This window comes from Pseudorasbora parva, chromosome 20 (genome assembly GCF_024679245.1).
Source record: "Pseudorasbora parva isolate DD20220531a chromosome 20, ASM2467924v1, whole genome shotgun sequence".
NCBI classification, from domain to species: Eukaryota; Metazoa; Chordata; class Actinopteri; order Cypriniformes; family Gobionidae; genus Pseudorasbora; species Pseudorasbora parva.
In genome coordinates, this window is record NC_090191.1 from 3976838 (window position 1) to 3995893 (window position 19056).

The following is a 19056-nucleotide window of genomic DNA, read 5'->3' on the forward strand; positions in this document are numbered from 1 at the left end:
ACCTACCCATCACACACACAGCCCCTAAACCTACCCATCACACACACACAGCCCCTAAATCTACCCATCACACACACACAGCCCCTAAATCTACCCATCACACACACACAGCCCCTAAACCTACCCATCACACACACAGCCCCTAAACCTACCCATCACACACACACAGCCCCTAAACCTACCCATCACACACACACAGCCCCTAAACCTACCCATCACACACACACAGCCCCTAAACCTACCCATCACACACACACAGCCCCTAAATCTACCCATCACAAGAAACATTCTGCATTTTTACATTTCCAAAAAGACATAATTTATTACAAACACACACATTCAGACACATTTGAACGACATGAACGCGTAACTCAAACTCTTCCCTAAACCTACCCATCATACACACACAGCCCCTAAACCTACCCATCACACACACAGCCCCTAAACCTACCCATCATACACACACAGCCCCTAAACCTACCCATCACACACACAGCCCCTAAACCTACCCATCATACACACACAGCCCCTAAACCTACCCATCACACACACAGCCCCTAAACCTACCCATCATACACACACAGCCCCTAAACCTACCCATCACACACACAGCCCCTAAACCTACCCATCACACACACAGCCCCTAAACCTACCCATCATACACACAGCCCCTAAACCTACCCATCACACACACAGCCCCTAAACCTACCCATCATACACACAGCCCCTAAACCTGCCCATCACACACACAGCCCCTAAACCTACCCATCACACACACAGCCCCTAAACCTACCCATCATACACACACAGCCCCTAAACCTACCCATCACACACACACAGCCCCTAAACCTACCCATCACACACACACAGCCCCTAAACCTACCCATCATACACACACAGCCCCTAAACCTACCCATCACACACACACAGCCCCTAAACCTACCCATCACACACACACAGCCCCTAAACCTACCCATCATACACACACAGCCCCTAAACCTACCCATCATACACACACAGCCCCTAAACCTACCCATTTGTGTATTATAAAAAACAGGATAACAGGCAGATACGACTGCAGGCACAATTTATTCAGAAAGTACAAATACTCCAAGTGTTCCGAGACCAAACGATTGATTTGTGAGAAGAAAATCCCCAAAAGCGATCAGAACGTCGAGTCCATCCGCCAAAGATTAATAATACATTTCAAATATTACCGCCCGGAAGAAACGTCAGGTCAGGTTTGACAGCATTGGCTGTCGTGTGTCTCGTGACCGATTGCATCATTCTCATCATTGTCGTCTCGTGTATCATTTGAATCAGAAATATGAACGAGTGCGTGTGTGTTCTGTTCGCAAAGTGGCGCGATCATCATTTCAACGACTAAAACATTAAAGATCAACTCTGTTCTTCACATGAAGATATCGTATGACTTCAGAAGACTTGGAATTCAACACAAGTTAATACTTTTATACTGGTTTTTGGTCCGTTTTTGCAATAAATACATGTGACTGTACATTTATTTGCCTGTTACGTGTTTTATATTGTTGAGAGTGGGTTGGTTTAGGGTAGGAGTGGAGTTAGTTGCTCCAAAATATAAAATTAGGCTATAAATATTAATTCTGTGAGTTCAGGTTGGCGGAATCACACGCCGTAGACACACATGCGGATCGCTCAAAATGTGTACAGATAACATGGCACTTAGCTTTAGAAAGTGGTGTGTATGTTTACGCGAAGTCATGATGTCATGTTGGACAGGAGCACATCCTCAAAATAACAAAACCCACATGTGCACACAAGACAGGACAAAGTGACAAAGTCCTGTTTTTCATTCAAGAGCTCTTTATTTCTCAGGCTGAAATGATAACACTATACTGGGACTGGAGAGAGCGCTCAAAGCTCCTCAGATGGTTAAAAATATGGGTTTAAAATTTTCAAGCAAAACACAAACAGGCAAACGCTTATCATGTTCATTTAGCAATCGTTCTCGTTTCCAGTCTGGTTATTTATTATAGTTGATACAGATGTATACTTCTTTTGACATGTACAATAGTGACTAGTTCATTCTTCATTCGGCATTCATTAATACATTGGGTTTTTATTCGGACTCTGGCTTCTTTACTCTGCTCAAGTCACTGGACATTATTTGGGAATTTAGACCTCTAAGTTGATTTAATACCATAAAAATAATCAACACATTATTCAGTCTCTCAAACACGATACGATTCCTTTCTGTGAAATTCATTCCACGCAGACAACATATAAAAACAGTTTCTCATACATGAATGATCATGTTGTACTTAAGGGCTATGTCATTCCTAAAACCTTTCCCACAGTGAGCACGTGTAAACGGCTTCTATCTAGTGTGAATTCTCATGTGCCTGTTAAGGTGTCCTTTTAGTTTGAAACAGTCTCCACATTGTTGGCAGGTGAAAGGTTTCTCTCTAGTGTGAACTATCATGTGTAGGTTAAGGTTTCCTTTTATTTTGAAACATTTTCCACACTGTTGGCAGATGTAAGGCTTCTCTTCAGTGTGAACTTTCATGTGTTGGTTAACGCTTCCTTTTTGTTTGAAACTTTTTCCACACTGTTGGCAGGTGAACGGCTTCTCTCCCGTGTGAATTCTTATGTGGTCTTCAAAGACTTGTTTTATACTGAAACTCTTTCCACACTGAGGGCAGGTGTAATGTTTCTCTCCAGTGTGAACTTTCATGTGTATGTTAAGGTTTAATTTTCGTTTGAAACTCTTTCCACACTGTTGGCAGGTGTAAGGCTTCTCTCCAGAGTGAACTATCATGTGTACGTTAAGGATTCCTTTTTGGTTGAAACCTTTTCCACACTGTTGACAGGTGAACGGCGTCTCTCCAGTGTGAATCCTCATGTGGTCTTCAAAGTTTTGTTTTGTACTAAAACTCTTTCCACATTGAGGGCATGTGTGGGGTTTCTCTCCAGAGTGAACGCTCATGTGTCGTTTAAGGTTTACTTTATGTTTGTAACTCTTTCCACACTGTTGGCAGGTGTAAGGCTTCTCTCCAGTGTGAACTCTCATGTGTAGGTTAAGGCTTGCTTTACTTCCTAAACTCTTTCCACACTGTTGGCAGGTGTAATTACTTGTAGTTCCCTTATTTGTAGCCTTTTTTTGTGACAAAGTACTTTCAGCCTGTGAGCAACTAAAAGGTTTTTCCTCTGTTATGAAATAATCATTCTTAAATTGATCTTTCTCTTCCATTTCATTCAGTTCTTCAGTCTCCTCTTTCAGCACCGTCAGCTCTAAGGCAAAAAGAGACAAAGGCAAATTAACAACAGTTTAATGGCACAAAGCAACAGACAATGAAACATTTAGACAAAGTATCAAAACCAACATGCCACTAGTTTATTTGCCCATGGGCATCGCACTGGGAGGGAAAATGGGACAGAGTGTGGAGGACCCACATTTTCATTCATTCTCTGAGCTTAAAAAAAAACATTTATGTTATCATCAAGTGATTTCTTTCGGTACATACAAATAAGTAACTATATTAAAACTCAAAAAAGACAAAGAAATAATTATGGAAGCCCCAAGTAATGTGGAACAATATTTCATTGATATAAAGAAGCAAATATTTTAACATATATTTATACATATAGTAGTATAGTCATTTGTTGCACATATATGCAAGTGAGAATCATGAGATCATAGGAGCGGCCTGAAGACCTCAGAGACAGAATTGTGACAAGGCACAAATCTGGCCAAGATTACAAAAAAAAATATCTGCTGCACTTAAGGTTCCTAAGAGCACAGTGGCCTCCATAATCCTTAAACGGAAGACGTTTGGGATGACCAGAACCCTTCTTAGAGCTGGCCGTCTGGCCAAACTGACCATGGGGAGAAGAGCCTTGTTGAGAGAGGTAAAGATGAACCCAAAGATTACTGTGGCTGAGCTACACAGATGGGAGAAAGTTGTAGAAAGTCAACCATCACTGCAGCCCTCCACCAGTCGGGGCTTTATGGCAGAGTGGCCCGACGGAAGCCTTTCCTCAGTGCAAGACACATGAAAGCCTGCATGGAGTTTGCTAAAAAAAAAAACACCTGAAGGACTCCAAGATGGTGAGAAATAAGATTCTCTGGTCTGATGAGACCAAGATAGAACTTTTTGGCCTTAATTCTAAGCGGTATGTGTGGAGAAAATCAGGCACTGCTCATCACCTGTCCAATACAGTCCCAACAGTGAAGCATGGTGGCAGCAGCATCATGCTGTGGGAGTGTTTTTCAGTTGCAGGGACAGGACGACTGGTTGCAATCGAGGTAAAGATGAATGCGACCAAGTACAGGGATATCCTGGACGAAAAACCTTCTCCAGAGTGCTCCAGACCTCCGACTGGGCCGAAGATCCACCTTCCAACAAGACAATGAACCTAACCCACACAGCTAAAATAACGAAGGAATGGATTCACAACAACTCTGTGACTGTTCTTGAATGGCCCAGCCAGAGCCCTGACTTAAACCCAATTGAGCATCTCTGGAGAGACCTGAAAATGGCTGTCCACCAACGTTTACCATCTAACCTGACAGAACTGGAGACGCTCTGCAAAGAGGAATGGCAGAGGATCCCCAAATCCAGATTTGAAAACCTTGTAGCATCTTTCCCAAAATTACTCTATATTAGATGGCTATACTATATTATGGCTATAATAGATCAAAATGGTGCTTTATTAGACAATGCTGAGCAAAGGGTCTGAATACGGACCATGTGATATTTCAGTTTTTCTTTTTTTTTAATAAATCTGCAAAAATGTCAACAATTCTGTATTTTTACTGTCAATATGGGGTGCTGTGTGTACATTAATGAGGGGGAAAAAAGAACTTAAATGATTTTAACAAATCGATGCAATATAACAAAAAGAGAAAAATGAATACTTTCCGTACCCACTGTACATCAGAACATCATAGAGATATGGGGTTGGGTTTTTCCTCTCATGCTAACAAACAGAACTTGCAACATGCTAGCAGTAAATAGTTACATACTAATAGTGATTAGCTAAGTGTTAAATCAGGCTAAGAACATGCTAAGAACTCTATAAAAACTCCATAGTAACCATCTGTGACAACTACCAACTGCCTAGCAACACCATAGTAACCACCTTAGCAATTACCCATAAAACCTTAGCAACCACCCATAATACATTACTAAACACCTAGCAACCAACCAGCGCACCGTAGCAACCGCCCAGAATACCTTAGCAACTGCCTAGCAACCGCCTATCAACCAACCAGAACACCTTAGCAACTGCCTAGCAATGCCCTAGCAACCACCCAGAATACCTTAGCAACCACCTGGCACAGACTGAGCAATGAATTTTAAAGTTTAGTTAGTGTCAGCTCTTAACATTAGGCCCTGTTAGTTGCCAGTGAGTAAGCCACTAGAAAGGGTTTGTTCTTTTAAGTGTGTCAGTATCACCCCTTGTGTTTAACAATAAAGTCAACTAAACTTTATAAGTGTGTCTGACATCCATCACTGCTCCTCAATTCATTTTGTCTATAGGACAAATGAATGGCGAATCTTGAAAGTTGAATTCTGAGAAATACCCAAGTTGGCCAAAAGGCAAACAAGCAACTTTTACTTTGATGACCCTATAGAACATGTTTGGAACCAAGCAGATAGAACAACCATTCACTGCCATAGTAGGGGAAAATACTATGGTAGTGAATGGGTGTTCTGTCTGCTTTGTTACAAACATTTTTCCAAATATCTTCTTTTGTGTTCAGCAAAACAAAGAAACTCACACAGGTTTGGAACAACATGAGGGTATGCAAATTATTTTAATTTGTTTTATTTAAAAAATTATTATTATTAAAAATTATTAACAAATTATTATAATTACAACTTTCATTTTTGGGTGAACTATCCCTTTAACTAATATTAACTAATAACTTATTGTAAACTGTTGCTGGTTTTGTTTTGCCAACTCTCAGACCTCTGAAGGCCGCTGTGTAATTCACACCCTGAATAAGCATTTTAATAATCCTGTAATCCTTTAATAATTCTTTGTTAATTTTGACAAAAGGATGCACATACAACTGCAGATGAAAATATGCACAATTGAATCAAATGATTCTGAATTGGCAAAAATTGTTCTTCAATCGATTGATTCTCGAATTTAATTGAATTGATTCTCTGCCTACCCAAAGATTCACAATCACTAATGACTATCTTTTCTTAAGCATATGATCACGCGAGTAAACGCATTTGGATATTTCTGACACAATTCATCAGCCCTATGCTCTGTCGACAGGGAGTCAACTGCATCATCTATTCAAATGTTCATTACCACTAATGACAGCAGAGAGATCATGAGCCGAAGTGGATAATGGTTTAATATATATATATATATATATATATATATATATATATATATATATATATATATATATATATATATGAAGTCTTAAACATAATAATTAATAAATACAATAAATGTTAATTATTAAATAATATGGGCTGCATTGGGACATTATGAAATATGCAATAAACATCTTGCTAAACATCTTACTTTATATTTCATAATTTAACTAGAATGTACAATTCCTGAAGAAATTGTGCGTAGTGCTTGCAGTGGCAAAACTCGGGGCCTGGTTATGAAAAAGAGCCCATCCCCATGTCTGTTCAATGTCTGGACACTGTTGTGGAGTTGAGATATGAGCTCAGGTTCTTTCTTGCTATGTAAATAAGAATTTCTTTTAAGGTATTAACATTTTTGGTAATTAATTCAAAATTTGTCAGCTGGCCGCAACGTTCTTTTTAAAAAATGCTGCAGAGGTTAGCAAAGCGATTGGTACCATAAATAATTTCTCTAAGGTATCTGGTCTCAATCTTAATGTTAGCAAATGTGAGATATTTCCACTTAAAAGTGTTAACTTTGATGAAATTGATGGAATTCCTGTTAAGTAGGTAATCACATATCTTGGCGTAAAACTTTGTAAAGATGAATCCAATCGTAATTCTCTTAACTTTTTTTAAAAATGACATTTTTTACAGTGTAAGTGTTAAAATGAATTGCAACCTCGTCTTACATTTGTCCTTTGTTTTACTTCATTCACATGAATATGAATTTTCCAAAAGAATATATATATTGTTGTTTTGTTTTTATTAATGGGAAAGTTTTCATTCATTAATCTAAATGGAATAACTCAAAACCCCATTTTACTCATTTTCAAAAAGTAACGGAGCATGTGATTTGTTGACTTCAGTGAATGAATACGCCCTTTACTGACCAAGATGCTTTGAGTCTGACTCTGAACGAGAAATCTCGTTTGTGAATGAACTGGTACATGTCGTTCAGTCCTGAAATAACTGAGCCACCAGTTGTTGAACGATACTGATAGCGATAGGTAGGTAGAGCTCGGCTCACGTAGGTGGCATATTTGCAGCAAAGAATGAAATATACACTTTACCACTGTAATGAAGTGAAGTGTTTTTCTATTATTTATTTTTATCTTTGAACAGTTTTCTTCTTTTAAATTAAACGGCTTCATTGCGCTTGAGTCTTGTATATGCACTTCTCTAAAACTGTAAAACAAATAAAAATGTGACTATTGCTTAAATAGATTGTGTTGCATCAGTAAAAAGTATTCTAAGCTACTGAACGAACTTCACTGACCGAGTCGCTGTTTTGAGTCTGAACGAGAGAGAGATCTCATTGGTTAATGAATTGAACGAGCTGGTCATCTCGTGGCCATTTAGCATGTCAGTCTCATTCAGCAATCAGCAGAAAGCGAAGGCAAAGCGCAGTTATAGACAAACCTCACAATGTTTATAACTTTGCATTTACCATAATCCCAGATATATGAATGTGTAAATGTCTGACCAAACATTTACACACAACGAACAAACTGAAAATGAATGACCCTCTTAAAATAATCAAAATTTCCAGCATCTCCAGCTGACACGATTGATATAGGCAGCGGTTTTTGACACGACTCATTTTTTGATTGATTTAATGAATATCTGCTGCTGTTTATGCCATTTATGTTCAGGTATGTTAATGTGAGAATATATTTTTACAACAGATGTTTACTAATTTAATGTGTGACATCATCATAATAATGAATGTCCAACTTGAAAGTCGGTTCTTCTCAGGTTGAAGCCAGCACAGTTTTTGTCTGGACATGTGATGTCTGACCCGCTCCATACCAAATAAAACCACTTGACACTCGTATGACATTCTTTAAAATATCCTTCATTTCTAAAGAGCTGATGATTTTAATAAGGATCAAATGACTGAGTTCAGCTTTGAGAATGAAACCAACCTGTTTGCTCCTCAGTTTCTTCATGCTTAACTCTGAATGTTTCTTCAATCTTCACGTCTTCATGTTTGACTCTGAATGTTTCTTCAATCTTCAGGTCTTTCCTCTCCTCTTTAATAAATGCCATCTTTATAATAGTTTATCACGTGGCTCTCAGTGGCTTCACCAGCAGTGCTGCAGTCACCAAGTGTGACTCAAGCTGAGAAACATTGTGTTTTATAGAGATTTCAGGAGGCCGTCCTTACAGGTGAAGATAAAGCAAACAAAGCATGTAAAGGATTTGAGCAGTTATAGGACCGGCTCTAATCCAATCAGCACAACTATAGCCCTGATTATCATCATAGACATCAGGAAGAGTCACACCTTCACCCATTAACTTAACTCAGATATTGATTAGCATCAACAATCACAGCAATTAAAGTCATGATGAGGCAGAATCACCAACAGCCATTAAAGACAAAAGGTGAAACGACACACCATGAGTTTACATTTGTATTCACACACACCTGAAACAAGAGATTCATTTTAAACATTTGTCCTTCTGATGGCTTTCTAAGGTGAAATCATTTTACCAAACTAGTTTAAAAGTTTGTCTTGTTACTGTAAAAATTAGATAAAAAAATATTTTGTCAGCCAAAGATGGTAAAAACATTAGTGAGAATTTATTTTTTTAGTCTAAAACACTACAGTATCTGTTAATTTTCTCGAAACGTTGTGACTTTTCCTCAGTGTCCTGAAAATGCATGTTTCAACAAGCTGAAGGGTTGTGAAGTGTGCATATGGAAAGTGTATAAGATCTGGCTGTTCTTGGGTCAATTTGAACTATAGACAGCTATTCAAAAGCAACTGCACAGACCCAAAATACAAAACACTTCTTTGGTGTATGTCAGAGCTCTTTAACTCTAGTCACGAAGTGAAATTGTCTTGCAGCGTTTAACATTTTAATTTCTACGTTTGTGAAAATAAAAAAAGTTGTTTTACCAGTAAACTGTGTGTCACACCTCCACTGATGACCATGTAAGCACTCTTCAATTTCCATATATGGTTTGAGTAATCTGAACCATATATTTACATCATTTTCATTATATTTATGAAGTAGATATGTTATTCAGAAGTAGTTTGAGAAGTAATGTTAAAATATGATTTGAATTCAATCTCCAAAGAATCAGGGCGCATATTGCATCACAAATGGAGAGTCTATCGCTATTTATCTATTGCTCTGTCATTTCTTTTGTAAATCAGTCACCAAATATGAAAACTAGAATCTGAAAGCTGTGAAATAATATTTTTGTCAAGATTACTTTAGAAAAAAGATTAAGATCTTTTAGTTCTAAATCTATAATTGTAAACTCCCCACATGTGTAGGTCTTTAAAACATTTTTTTACAAGAAATTAAAATTGGAAATGAATTAAAAGTAAATTATTTGTACTTGCTTCTATTCTTTTTGCATAGTGTGATTTTTGCAGAATTTTATTCAATCGGGTCAATTGACATGAGGGTTAAGTGCAAAACCTAACACAACACAAAAACAGAAATGAAAATTATATCAAAGCAATTAGTTGACACAGAATTAGTTCAGTTCATTCAAGGGTAAATTTAGGAATCAATGTTATACTGTAATGTGAACATGAAACATGTAACATAAACCGCAGTATATATATATTCTAAGCAGCAGAGCATGTCAATCTTGTTTTGTAAAGAATTTTTACACACAAATAAAAATTGTATAATAATGCCTGATGTTAGACATGAATTAAGTGTTTTGTTAGTTTGAGTGCATTTTAAATATAAAGTTAATTGCTGTGAAGTAAAAAACAAAAACAAATCAAAAAATCAGTTTTAAACCTTCTTGACAAAAATGTATAAATAGTGCGAGTATATATATGTATACCCAAAAACTCATATTGGCGTGTTTTCCGCATGCATATGCTACGCACTTTATGGCGTATTATACAAACGAACTTTTAAAACTCCAGCGAAACAAACTCCATCGCTGCTGAGGTTGGACGCAGTAAGACAGTCATTTTGAATTTCTTTAAAAATCCTGAGCGTTATGGGACAAAAAAGTCAAGTGGTAGACCCAAAAAGATTTCACCTGCACTGAGCCGCAGGATCCGACGGGTTGTCCGTGAAGACACAGGTCGATCCTCAACCCATTTTAAGGCCCTTACTGATGCTGACTGCAGCCCAATAACCATAAGACGTCATCTGCTAGAGAAGGGCTTCAAGAACAAAAAACGTCTCCAAAGGCCACGTCTCCTCCCACGACACAAACTTGCCAGTTTAGAATTTGCAAGGGAGCACCAAACATGGGACATTGAAAAGTGGAAGAAAGTTTTATTCTCTGACGAGAAATTTTTTACCTGGACGGTCCTGATGACTTCCAACGTTACTGGCATGACAAGGAGATCCCACCTGAGATGTTTTCTATGTGGCCCAGTGGAGGAGGCTCCATCATGATCTGGGGTGCTTTTTCCTTCAATGGGAAAATGGAGCTTCAGGTTGTGCAGGGGCGTCATGACCGAGGGCCCCCATCTGTGCGGTTATGACTGGGTCTTTCAACAGGACAACGCTGCAATTCACAAAGCCCGCCTGACGAGGGACTTCTTCCAGGAGAACAACGTTGCTCTATTGGACCATCCTGCGTGTTCCCCTGATCTAAATCCCATTGAGAACATTTGGGGATGGATGGCAAGGGAAGTTTACAAAAATGGACGTCAATTCCAGACCGTGGATGCCCTTTGTGAAGCAATCTTCACCACATGGAGCAACGTTCCCACCAGCCTCCTGGAAACAGTCGCATCAAGCATGTCGAAACAAGTTTTTGAAGTGATCAACAAGAACGGTAGGAGCTACTCACTACTGTGTCCTTTTTTGACACTTTTAGTACTGTTGTGCGTTTATTTTTGGGCTATGGTCTTAAACTTATGATCAGCTGATGAACGGCCTGTTTCAGTTTAAATGCAGTTTTCAATAAATTGCCTATTCTCTATTTTTTGTCTCTTGCTCCTGTTTCTTCTTTTGGCATTTTGAAGCAGCACTTACAACCCGGTTATGATCCACAAGTGTGAAATGTGTAAAACTTGCAATGAATCCCCTGGTCTTAAGATTTTGTTCAGGAGTGTATTTATACGCATTTACATGTGATCGGGTTGATCCAACACAAACACTGTAAAAGACAATTATAATTATTTAGGTGATATTATTTCAACTTAGAAAGTCAGCAGAAAGGTAAATGTTTAAAATGAATCTCTTTCGCTTCAGGTGTGTGGGAATACAAATGTAAACTCATGGTGTGTCGTTTCACCTTTTGTCTTTAATGGCTGTTGGTGATTCTGCCTCATCATGACTTTAATGGCTGTGATTGTTGATGCTAATCAATATCTGAGTTAAGTGTGAATAAATGGGTGAAGGTGTGACTCTTCCTGATGTCTATGATAATCAGGGCTATAGTTGTGCTGATTGGATTAGAGCTGTTTCTATAACTGCTCACATCCTTTACATGCTTTGTTTGCTTTATCTTCACCTGTAAGGACGGCCCTCTGAATTCTCTATAAAACACAATGTTTCTCTGCTTCAGTCACACTTGATGACTGCAGCACTGCTGGTGAAGCCACTGAGAGACACGTGATACACTATAATAAAGATGGCATTTATTAAAGTGAAGGGGGAAGACCTGAAGATTGAAGAAACATTCAGAGTCAAACATGATGGCGTGAAGATTGAAGAAACATTCAGAGTCAAACATGAAGACGTGAAGATTGAAGAAACATTCAGAGTCAAGCATGAAGATACTGAGGAGCAAAGAGGTTGGTTTCATTCTCAAAGCTGAACTTAGTCATTTGATCCTTATTAAAATCATCAGCTCTTCAGAAATGAAGGATATTTTGAAGAATGTCATATGAGTGTAATAATTAAAGTGGTTTTATTTGACATGGAGCGGGTCAGACAGATTACAGTTGAGATTACATGTCCAGACAAAAACTGCCTTCAACCTCAGAACATCCGACTTCCAAGTTGGACATTCGTTATTATGACGTCATGCATTAAATTAGTAAAAATCTGTTGAAAAATATGATCACATTAACATATCTGAACATAAACAGTTGCAAACGTTCATTGAATCACTCAATAAATTAGTCATATGTCAAAAACAGTCGTCTAATAAAGCTTTTCTCCAGCTGACACACTTGATATAGAGTTATACTGCTGTCTGCGTTTGTTCTTCATTTAAAGGCTTTGATCAGCAAATAAAACAACCTGTAACTTCATAATGAACTGGTTTAAACTCTCAATGGATGTTTACCAACAGGCGTATTTTAATCTCTAATATTCTTCATTTCTCTTTAGAAAAAAGCACAATAACAACTACAATCAACAGAAGAACATACGTCATACCTCGAGGTAAGCAGCTAATACATGCAATATTAATAATTACAATATAATCATAACTCATATAGTGAACACAGTATAACGCAGCATTTCTTCTCTCCCACAGGTCTACAGGTCTGCTTCCTCACAGACTCAATGTGTCGGGATATTGAGGACTATTTCCCAAATGCTCAATGCTGGGTTCACCCAGACACAACTCTCATGAGATCTGCTCAACAACACATCAGACACTTTGAGAAACTCCACAAGTACACATTAGTGATTCTCCACATCGGAACAAACGACATCGCGAGTGGAGCGCCTGCGTCGACTGTGGTCCAGCGAATGAAAACGCTCATAGCCAGAATCTCATTGGTCAATCCACACGTTCTGTATTTCGCAATCAGCGCTGTTTTACCACGAGTGAACGACGACTCCACAATGAAAGCGACAATCAAACAGTGCAACAGCTTGATCCAACACTGGACTTCACAAACAAGAAATATCCTATTTCTGAACACTACAAAACCATTTCTCAAAAATGGAAGAATAATCCAAAACCTATACAAAGATGACGGACTTCACCTCAATCAAGAAGGAAAACACAAACTTTTCACACAGTTTCAGCGTTTCCTCTGGCAATTTTGCCGGTTTTCATCACATGCAAAACACCTCATGAAAATCTGAAAAACATAAACTTGACTTCAATAGATAGATTTGTGATTTCAATAGATTTGTGCAGCAATAAAATACATTTCAATTAACAAAACCTCACATATCTTCCTGAAATTCATCTTTACCTACACAAAACTACAACAAAGTGACGAGTGTGTAGCACACAGATTTAGCCTTTACCTCTGTTGTTTTAAGTTTCATCTGGTCACTTTCTACAATAATGTTATGAAGGTCAACTGTACACAGGGGTGCCGCCAGAAATTCTGGGCCCTATGGAAAACAAAATTTCTGGGCCCCCTACAATTTTTACAGATAAAATTTAACCCAATAAACATGCCCTGTATACTTTAAAAAAGATATTTAGCACATTGCATAGTTAAAATGTCTAAAGATGAGTACAAAGCCTACAAAAACAAGAAACAAATATAGAAAGATGTACTTGTTTACATAAAAGGGAGAACATTAATTATCTCAATTGCAATTGCAAGCACAACAGAACATATTGTACACATATTGACATATATTTTACATGAACAAGCTTTAGCTGGGTCCACCTGCTCAATCAGGAAACATCAGCTAGAACTAACTCATAATTAAATCAGTCAAGGAATAAAACTAGCTAGGCCAAAAGGGCTCAAAATCAAGACACACCAGGAGTAATGCCAGGTGTGTCTTGGCATTACTCATTCAACCTATTGTAAGTCGATGTATCATCACAAGAGTCTTGAAAATATATTATGAAGGTTGAAAAGTTACCTAGTGCTGCTTTAAGAACATCAAGTAAGACAGCATTGATCGTAGCAGCAGCACTGTCACGTGACAGAACATGGCAAACTGATTTTGTAATTTTTGAAGCGTGTAGATTACTTTTTGTTTCGCGCTCAGGCTCACCTTGTTCATTTGAGACGGGGATGGGGGGCGTGGGAGAAGGGTGTGCAGCAGCCACTGAATCTGTGTCTACGAGACATGATAACCCGGAGACAGCACATCAGAGATGTATTGTTGGATGTAAATTATAATTCAGTAATTATTTTAGCTAGATAAAAGCAGGTCATGTAGCAACAAAAATAAGTAGGCTAACTCTGAAAGTTTGGAATAACGTTAGAGGAATAGGGCAAGCTGCCTTTCTTTTTGAAAAACTGTGTGACATACTGTAGACTTCGGCGTTCTCTGTCTTCTCTTTCCTTTTTTCCGTTTTTGATGCCCCGACTTTTGATGTGACATACCTGCGTGTGTCACTGTCTGCGCTTCATCATAGCAAGTGCAATAACCAAGAGCTCACGCTAGCGCGGTCCGCGCAGGTGGAATGAACCATTGTGAGGGAGGGGGGAGAAGGTTGTGACTGACATTTTGAAATTAGTTTTTTAAATATAAAATCTATGGTCAAAACGGACAAAATACACATTTACTGCATGAGGGGCCCAAGCACATTTAATGTATGTATAAAAAAGAGAAAATAAATAAGAAAAGAAATAGGGGGTCTGCTCTTCTGGGCCCTAAATCAGTCTGGGCCCTTAGAATCGTCCTAACCTTCCACCTCTTTACGGCGCCCTTGACTGTACACATGACCATAATAAAACTATATTGTGATTTTTAAATCTTGACATGAATCACATTATTTACAGCACATCCCAATCCAAATTGTTCTTTCTTTAGTCTCTTCACATTTAATCACGTCTGTTCCCTAGAAAGATTAGTAGGCTACACCTCTCATGACTTCTGGGTCGAGCCGTTAGTTCTGTCATCATGTCTGATCTGGGCCGGGACACCAAGATATGTAATTCCCAGAATACCCAGACCAAGATGCAAAAACTCTTTCAAATGGAAAAATGCGATTTAAATGTAATCACTAGGCTTGTTCGACTTCATCCAGCGATGCACACCCCGATCGGTGTCTGACTTGAAGCACTGCATGCCAGTTAGAAATTTTGTCCGACTTGAGACAGCGCCGACGGCACGTGACTGTGACGTATGTCAACAAAGTACCGCGAGAGCGATTTGAGAGCAGTCGGCTGATGCAGCCGATGCAGATTCTGAAGGGGACTGCAGGAGCTCTGATGACGACACGGCTGATCCACGATTGGCCACAAATGGTCACAAATAATTTATTTATAACAGTAAAACCTCTTTTCATGTAGTTGCGATGTTATATTGTCATGTTTATCAAACTAAATAAAAATAAAAAATGCTGATAAAAACACCACTTGACACCACTTCATTGATAGTGTAGGTTTATATGTTGAACTTTAAAGCAGCACTGGGTAACTTTTGCTCTCGGGGTCCCCCTACAGTTGGGAAAAAATAATGTCCTCAACTACTGTCGTAAACTCTGTCATCCTACATCAGGGGATGCCATCGCGCGTGCATTTGTTGACATGACAACCCTGATAGCCCTGAACTAGTGATGCGTGGGTCGTCTCATAACCCGCAGACCCCGTATGTCTATTTAATGGTCGCGGGTGCGGGGCGGGTTGTAAAAATATATACAGTGGTCCGGTGCGGGGCGGGCCAAGTAATTTCATAAAAGTGGCCCAGCGGGTTGGTGCAGCACTAACAGTTCCCCTGAACACTGCAGGAGGAGTTCACATGCAGTTGTTCTTCTGGCAGCGCGTGTGAAATGTCTTCATCCCAGGTACAGTCAGTGGCATATGTTTTAGCATGTCATATGAATATAATTTCATGGGTTTTATTTTTTTCAAACGCCAGATGATCGCGATGCTCACTTTTACAAGCCAGCATCATTATAGTAGTCTATTGGTTACTGTTTTACAGAATCTATATGATACTTCAGTTCAATGTTTGAGTGGTAGCTCACCGTAACAAGCAGGACAGCATCGGTCGGGAACGCCTCCTTCAGCTCACGCCAACGAGCAAACGCTGGTCACATGTTGATCCTCGTCCTGCCTTTAATCCCATCACTTTTTCATTTCCTCTTATTGCTTTCCTCCAACAAAACCTTTTCTTTCTTATTTGTCTGTGCTGCTTCGGCCATGACTATATTATCCGACAAACAAAGTTGGGCTCGCACGTCTGAATTAAAGAAGTGTGGGTGTTGGTGGAAGTGATGTATATGCCGTAAAGCAGTCGAGTTGTGTACTTCTTTTTGTTCTCGCATTACTACCTGAAACCCGAAGTTTAAAAGTACGATTAAAAACGATACAGACCCCATCAGGCTATGGCAGACGTGTCATTCAACCTATTGTAAGTCGATGTATCATCACAAGAGTCTTGAAAATTAAAAAAAATATTATGAAGGTTGAAAAGATATAGTGCTGCTTTAATAGACGTATGAAAATGTAGTGTAGCCCTGAATGTTTTTGCCCCTTTTAAGAGGGACAGATAAATGTTGGCCCTTTAAATTTTGGACTTGGTAATGGAGTTCTGATAATAAGAGTTAATAAGAATTACAGTGACATTTGATGATACTGTCACTTTGATGATATAATACTGTTGCGATGTGTTTTAGAAAAAAATAATGGTAGCGAAACTTAGGCTGCGTCCGAAATCGCGTACTTCCATACTATATAGTATGCGAAAAACAGTACGTGAGCAGAGTAGTATGTCCGAATTCATAGAATTCGAAAAACAGTATGCGAAAAGTACCCGGATGGCCTACTACTTCCGGCGAGATTATGAAGTGCGCATACGATGGACACTTTACTATCCCATGATGCCACGGGAGAGAGGAGCTCGTTATATTTGAAAATGGCGGAAAACGGAGATGCAGCTGTTTTCAAGTGTAAGTACTTTAGAAACAACTTTTTGTTTATTTGTGGTTAAATTGTATTTGTTTAACATCATATAAGTAAACGACTGTCTTGTTAGAAGTTTATATGATGTAAATTAAGGTTGTCCTTTTCCAGCCAATTCAGAAAAATTATAGTTTTATCATTATTAGTAGACTAATGTAAATCAGCTACCGATAGCACTGTTTTCAGTTTAATGAGATAATTACACAACTTCAGTAAATTAAAACGATGTATTTCTCCTTTACCAGTGTTGATATTATCAAAATGTTGTTGGTTACATAGCAAACTGCTGTTAACAAGTTTAAATTACCTCAGCTTGTCCATGTAACGTTACCGTTAGCATTTATAGACTGACCATGGTTCATCACATGTTAATCTCTGTCTTGATTTTGCAGGGGCTGATGAACACCCACCCGTGTTTTAACCGAGAAGTGAGAGAAAGAAACGATTCCTTCAGCTACTAGAAATAATTGCTAAACAATGATGTTAATAAAGAAATCAAATGATACAGTGTCTCTTTTCATTTGTTTGTAAATTCACCGTCATGCTGTTTAGCAAGTTATATTACAAAACACTTAATTCCTAGGGCTTTACAGTAGCTATATTGTCAGTGGTAAAGTGCTAATATATGGCCTTGAGTATTTTTGTTTAAGCGTTCTGTATGTGTTGCTGGTTTTTGAAACAATCTAATTGCACATGTATCTGAGAAATATGCTGTCTAACTCTGAATACGAGCGCTGCACTGTAGAGAAAAACACACACACTCCAGACACCATTCAAATGTATTTGCTTTATTTTTGTGTATTTAACTTTCAAATGGAGGATACAAAGCTTAAAATAAAATCACATAATTTTGCCGTACAGAGCGTAAAACACCACCAAAAGGAAAGGTATTAAAATGTTTTTTATTATAGTGTCATCAAGAGGAAAGAAATTTAACTTTATTTGATCGTTAACGTTAATTCAATAAACTCACTAAGTCTTTTTAAAAATAAAACATTAGGTTTACCTCAATGACCTATAGCTTTAATGTTATGTTGTCCGGGCCGTGAGCTCTCTCCTCGGGCAAAACTTGCGACGCTGCTGGTTCCTGATATAATTCAATAAACTATTTTTTTTAATAAAACGTTAAGTTTACCTCAGTTTTTAGCACCAATGCTGACAAGGTAAAATTGGGGTGCAGACAACTGCGTCTAGTACAATCACTTAAACCTACCTTGCTTATTTGCTGTTCTCCTCACGAGGGATGAAAAAATCTTCTCAGGGTGTCTGGACACAGCTCATATGTTCTCTGGAGCTCTCTCCTCGGGTGAAACTTTTAACGCTGCACTGATGGTTCCTAATCGAAATCTTAAACAAATCCTGTCGTTCCAAATTGTGCCTAAGAAGCCGTGGTAAATACAGTACTGTACTTTATTTTTAAAAAATACAGTGAATCACTGTATTTGGTGTTTGACGTCACAGAAAATTCCCATGATGCAACTAGAATTACAGCTATTTACTGTAAAGAGAATTTACAGTATTATACTGGGTGATATATTGTAAATAACTGTACAAATTACAGAAATGTCTAACAGTGTTTTTGTGAGGGGAATGCCTCTTTTGTAATCATTTATAATCTTATAAATTACCTAAATTGTGCTGCAATATATGTTACATAGGATAAATATTTTCTTGCAAGGATAATTGTGGGAGTGGGAGATTGATTTTGTGTTGAATAGGAGTGCATATCATTTTGTTGTACTTTTTTGTAATGACAAAGATTCTGATTTAAACTTATAAATTATATGTTTTGTTTTAAAAACAAACTGAAGTAATTAAATAGATCTAATAGCTAAACACGTTCAAGAGAACATGCGAACTCTTTTCTAGTCATCTAAACATCCCTGAAACCCAAACCACACACACTGATCTATTTAAACTGATGTGTGTTACCAGGGTTGCCAACTCTCACGCATCTGGCGTGAGACTCACGC

The 19056-nt window shown here is 38.3% G+C and overlaps 1 protein-coding gene across 1 annotated transcript; it reads right to left on the bottom strand.

The window, feature by feature from the left end:
• Window positions 1–1848: 1848 nt before the first annotated feature.
• On the bottom strand, window positions 1849–8436 carry LOC137049324 (gastrula zinc finger protein XlCGF57.1-like). Its single transcript, XM_067427841.1, has 2 exons — window positions 8288–8436; window positions 1849–3270 (listed from the first exon to the last, which is right to left on the bottom strand). Exons 1-2 carry the CDS (start codon window positions 8409–8411, stop codon window positions 2357–2359), a joined length of 1038 nt encoding a protein of 345 aa, XP_067283942.1. The 5' UTR covers window positions 8412–8436; the 3' UTR covers window positions 1849–2356.
• Between the last annotated feature and the right edge of the window lie 10620 nt (window positions 8437–19056).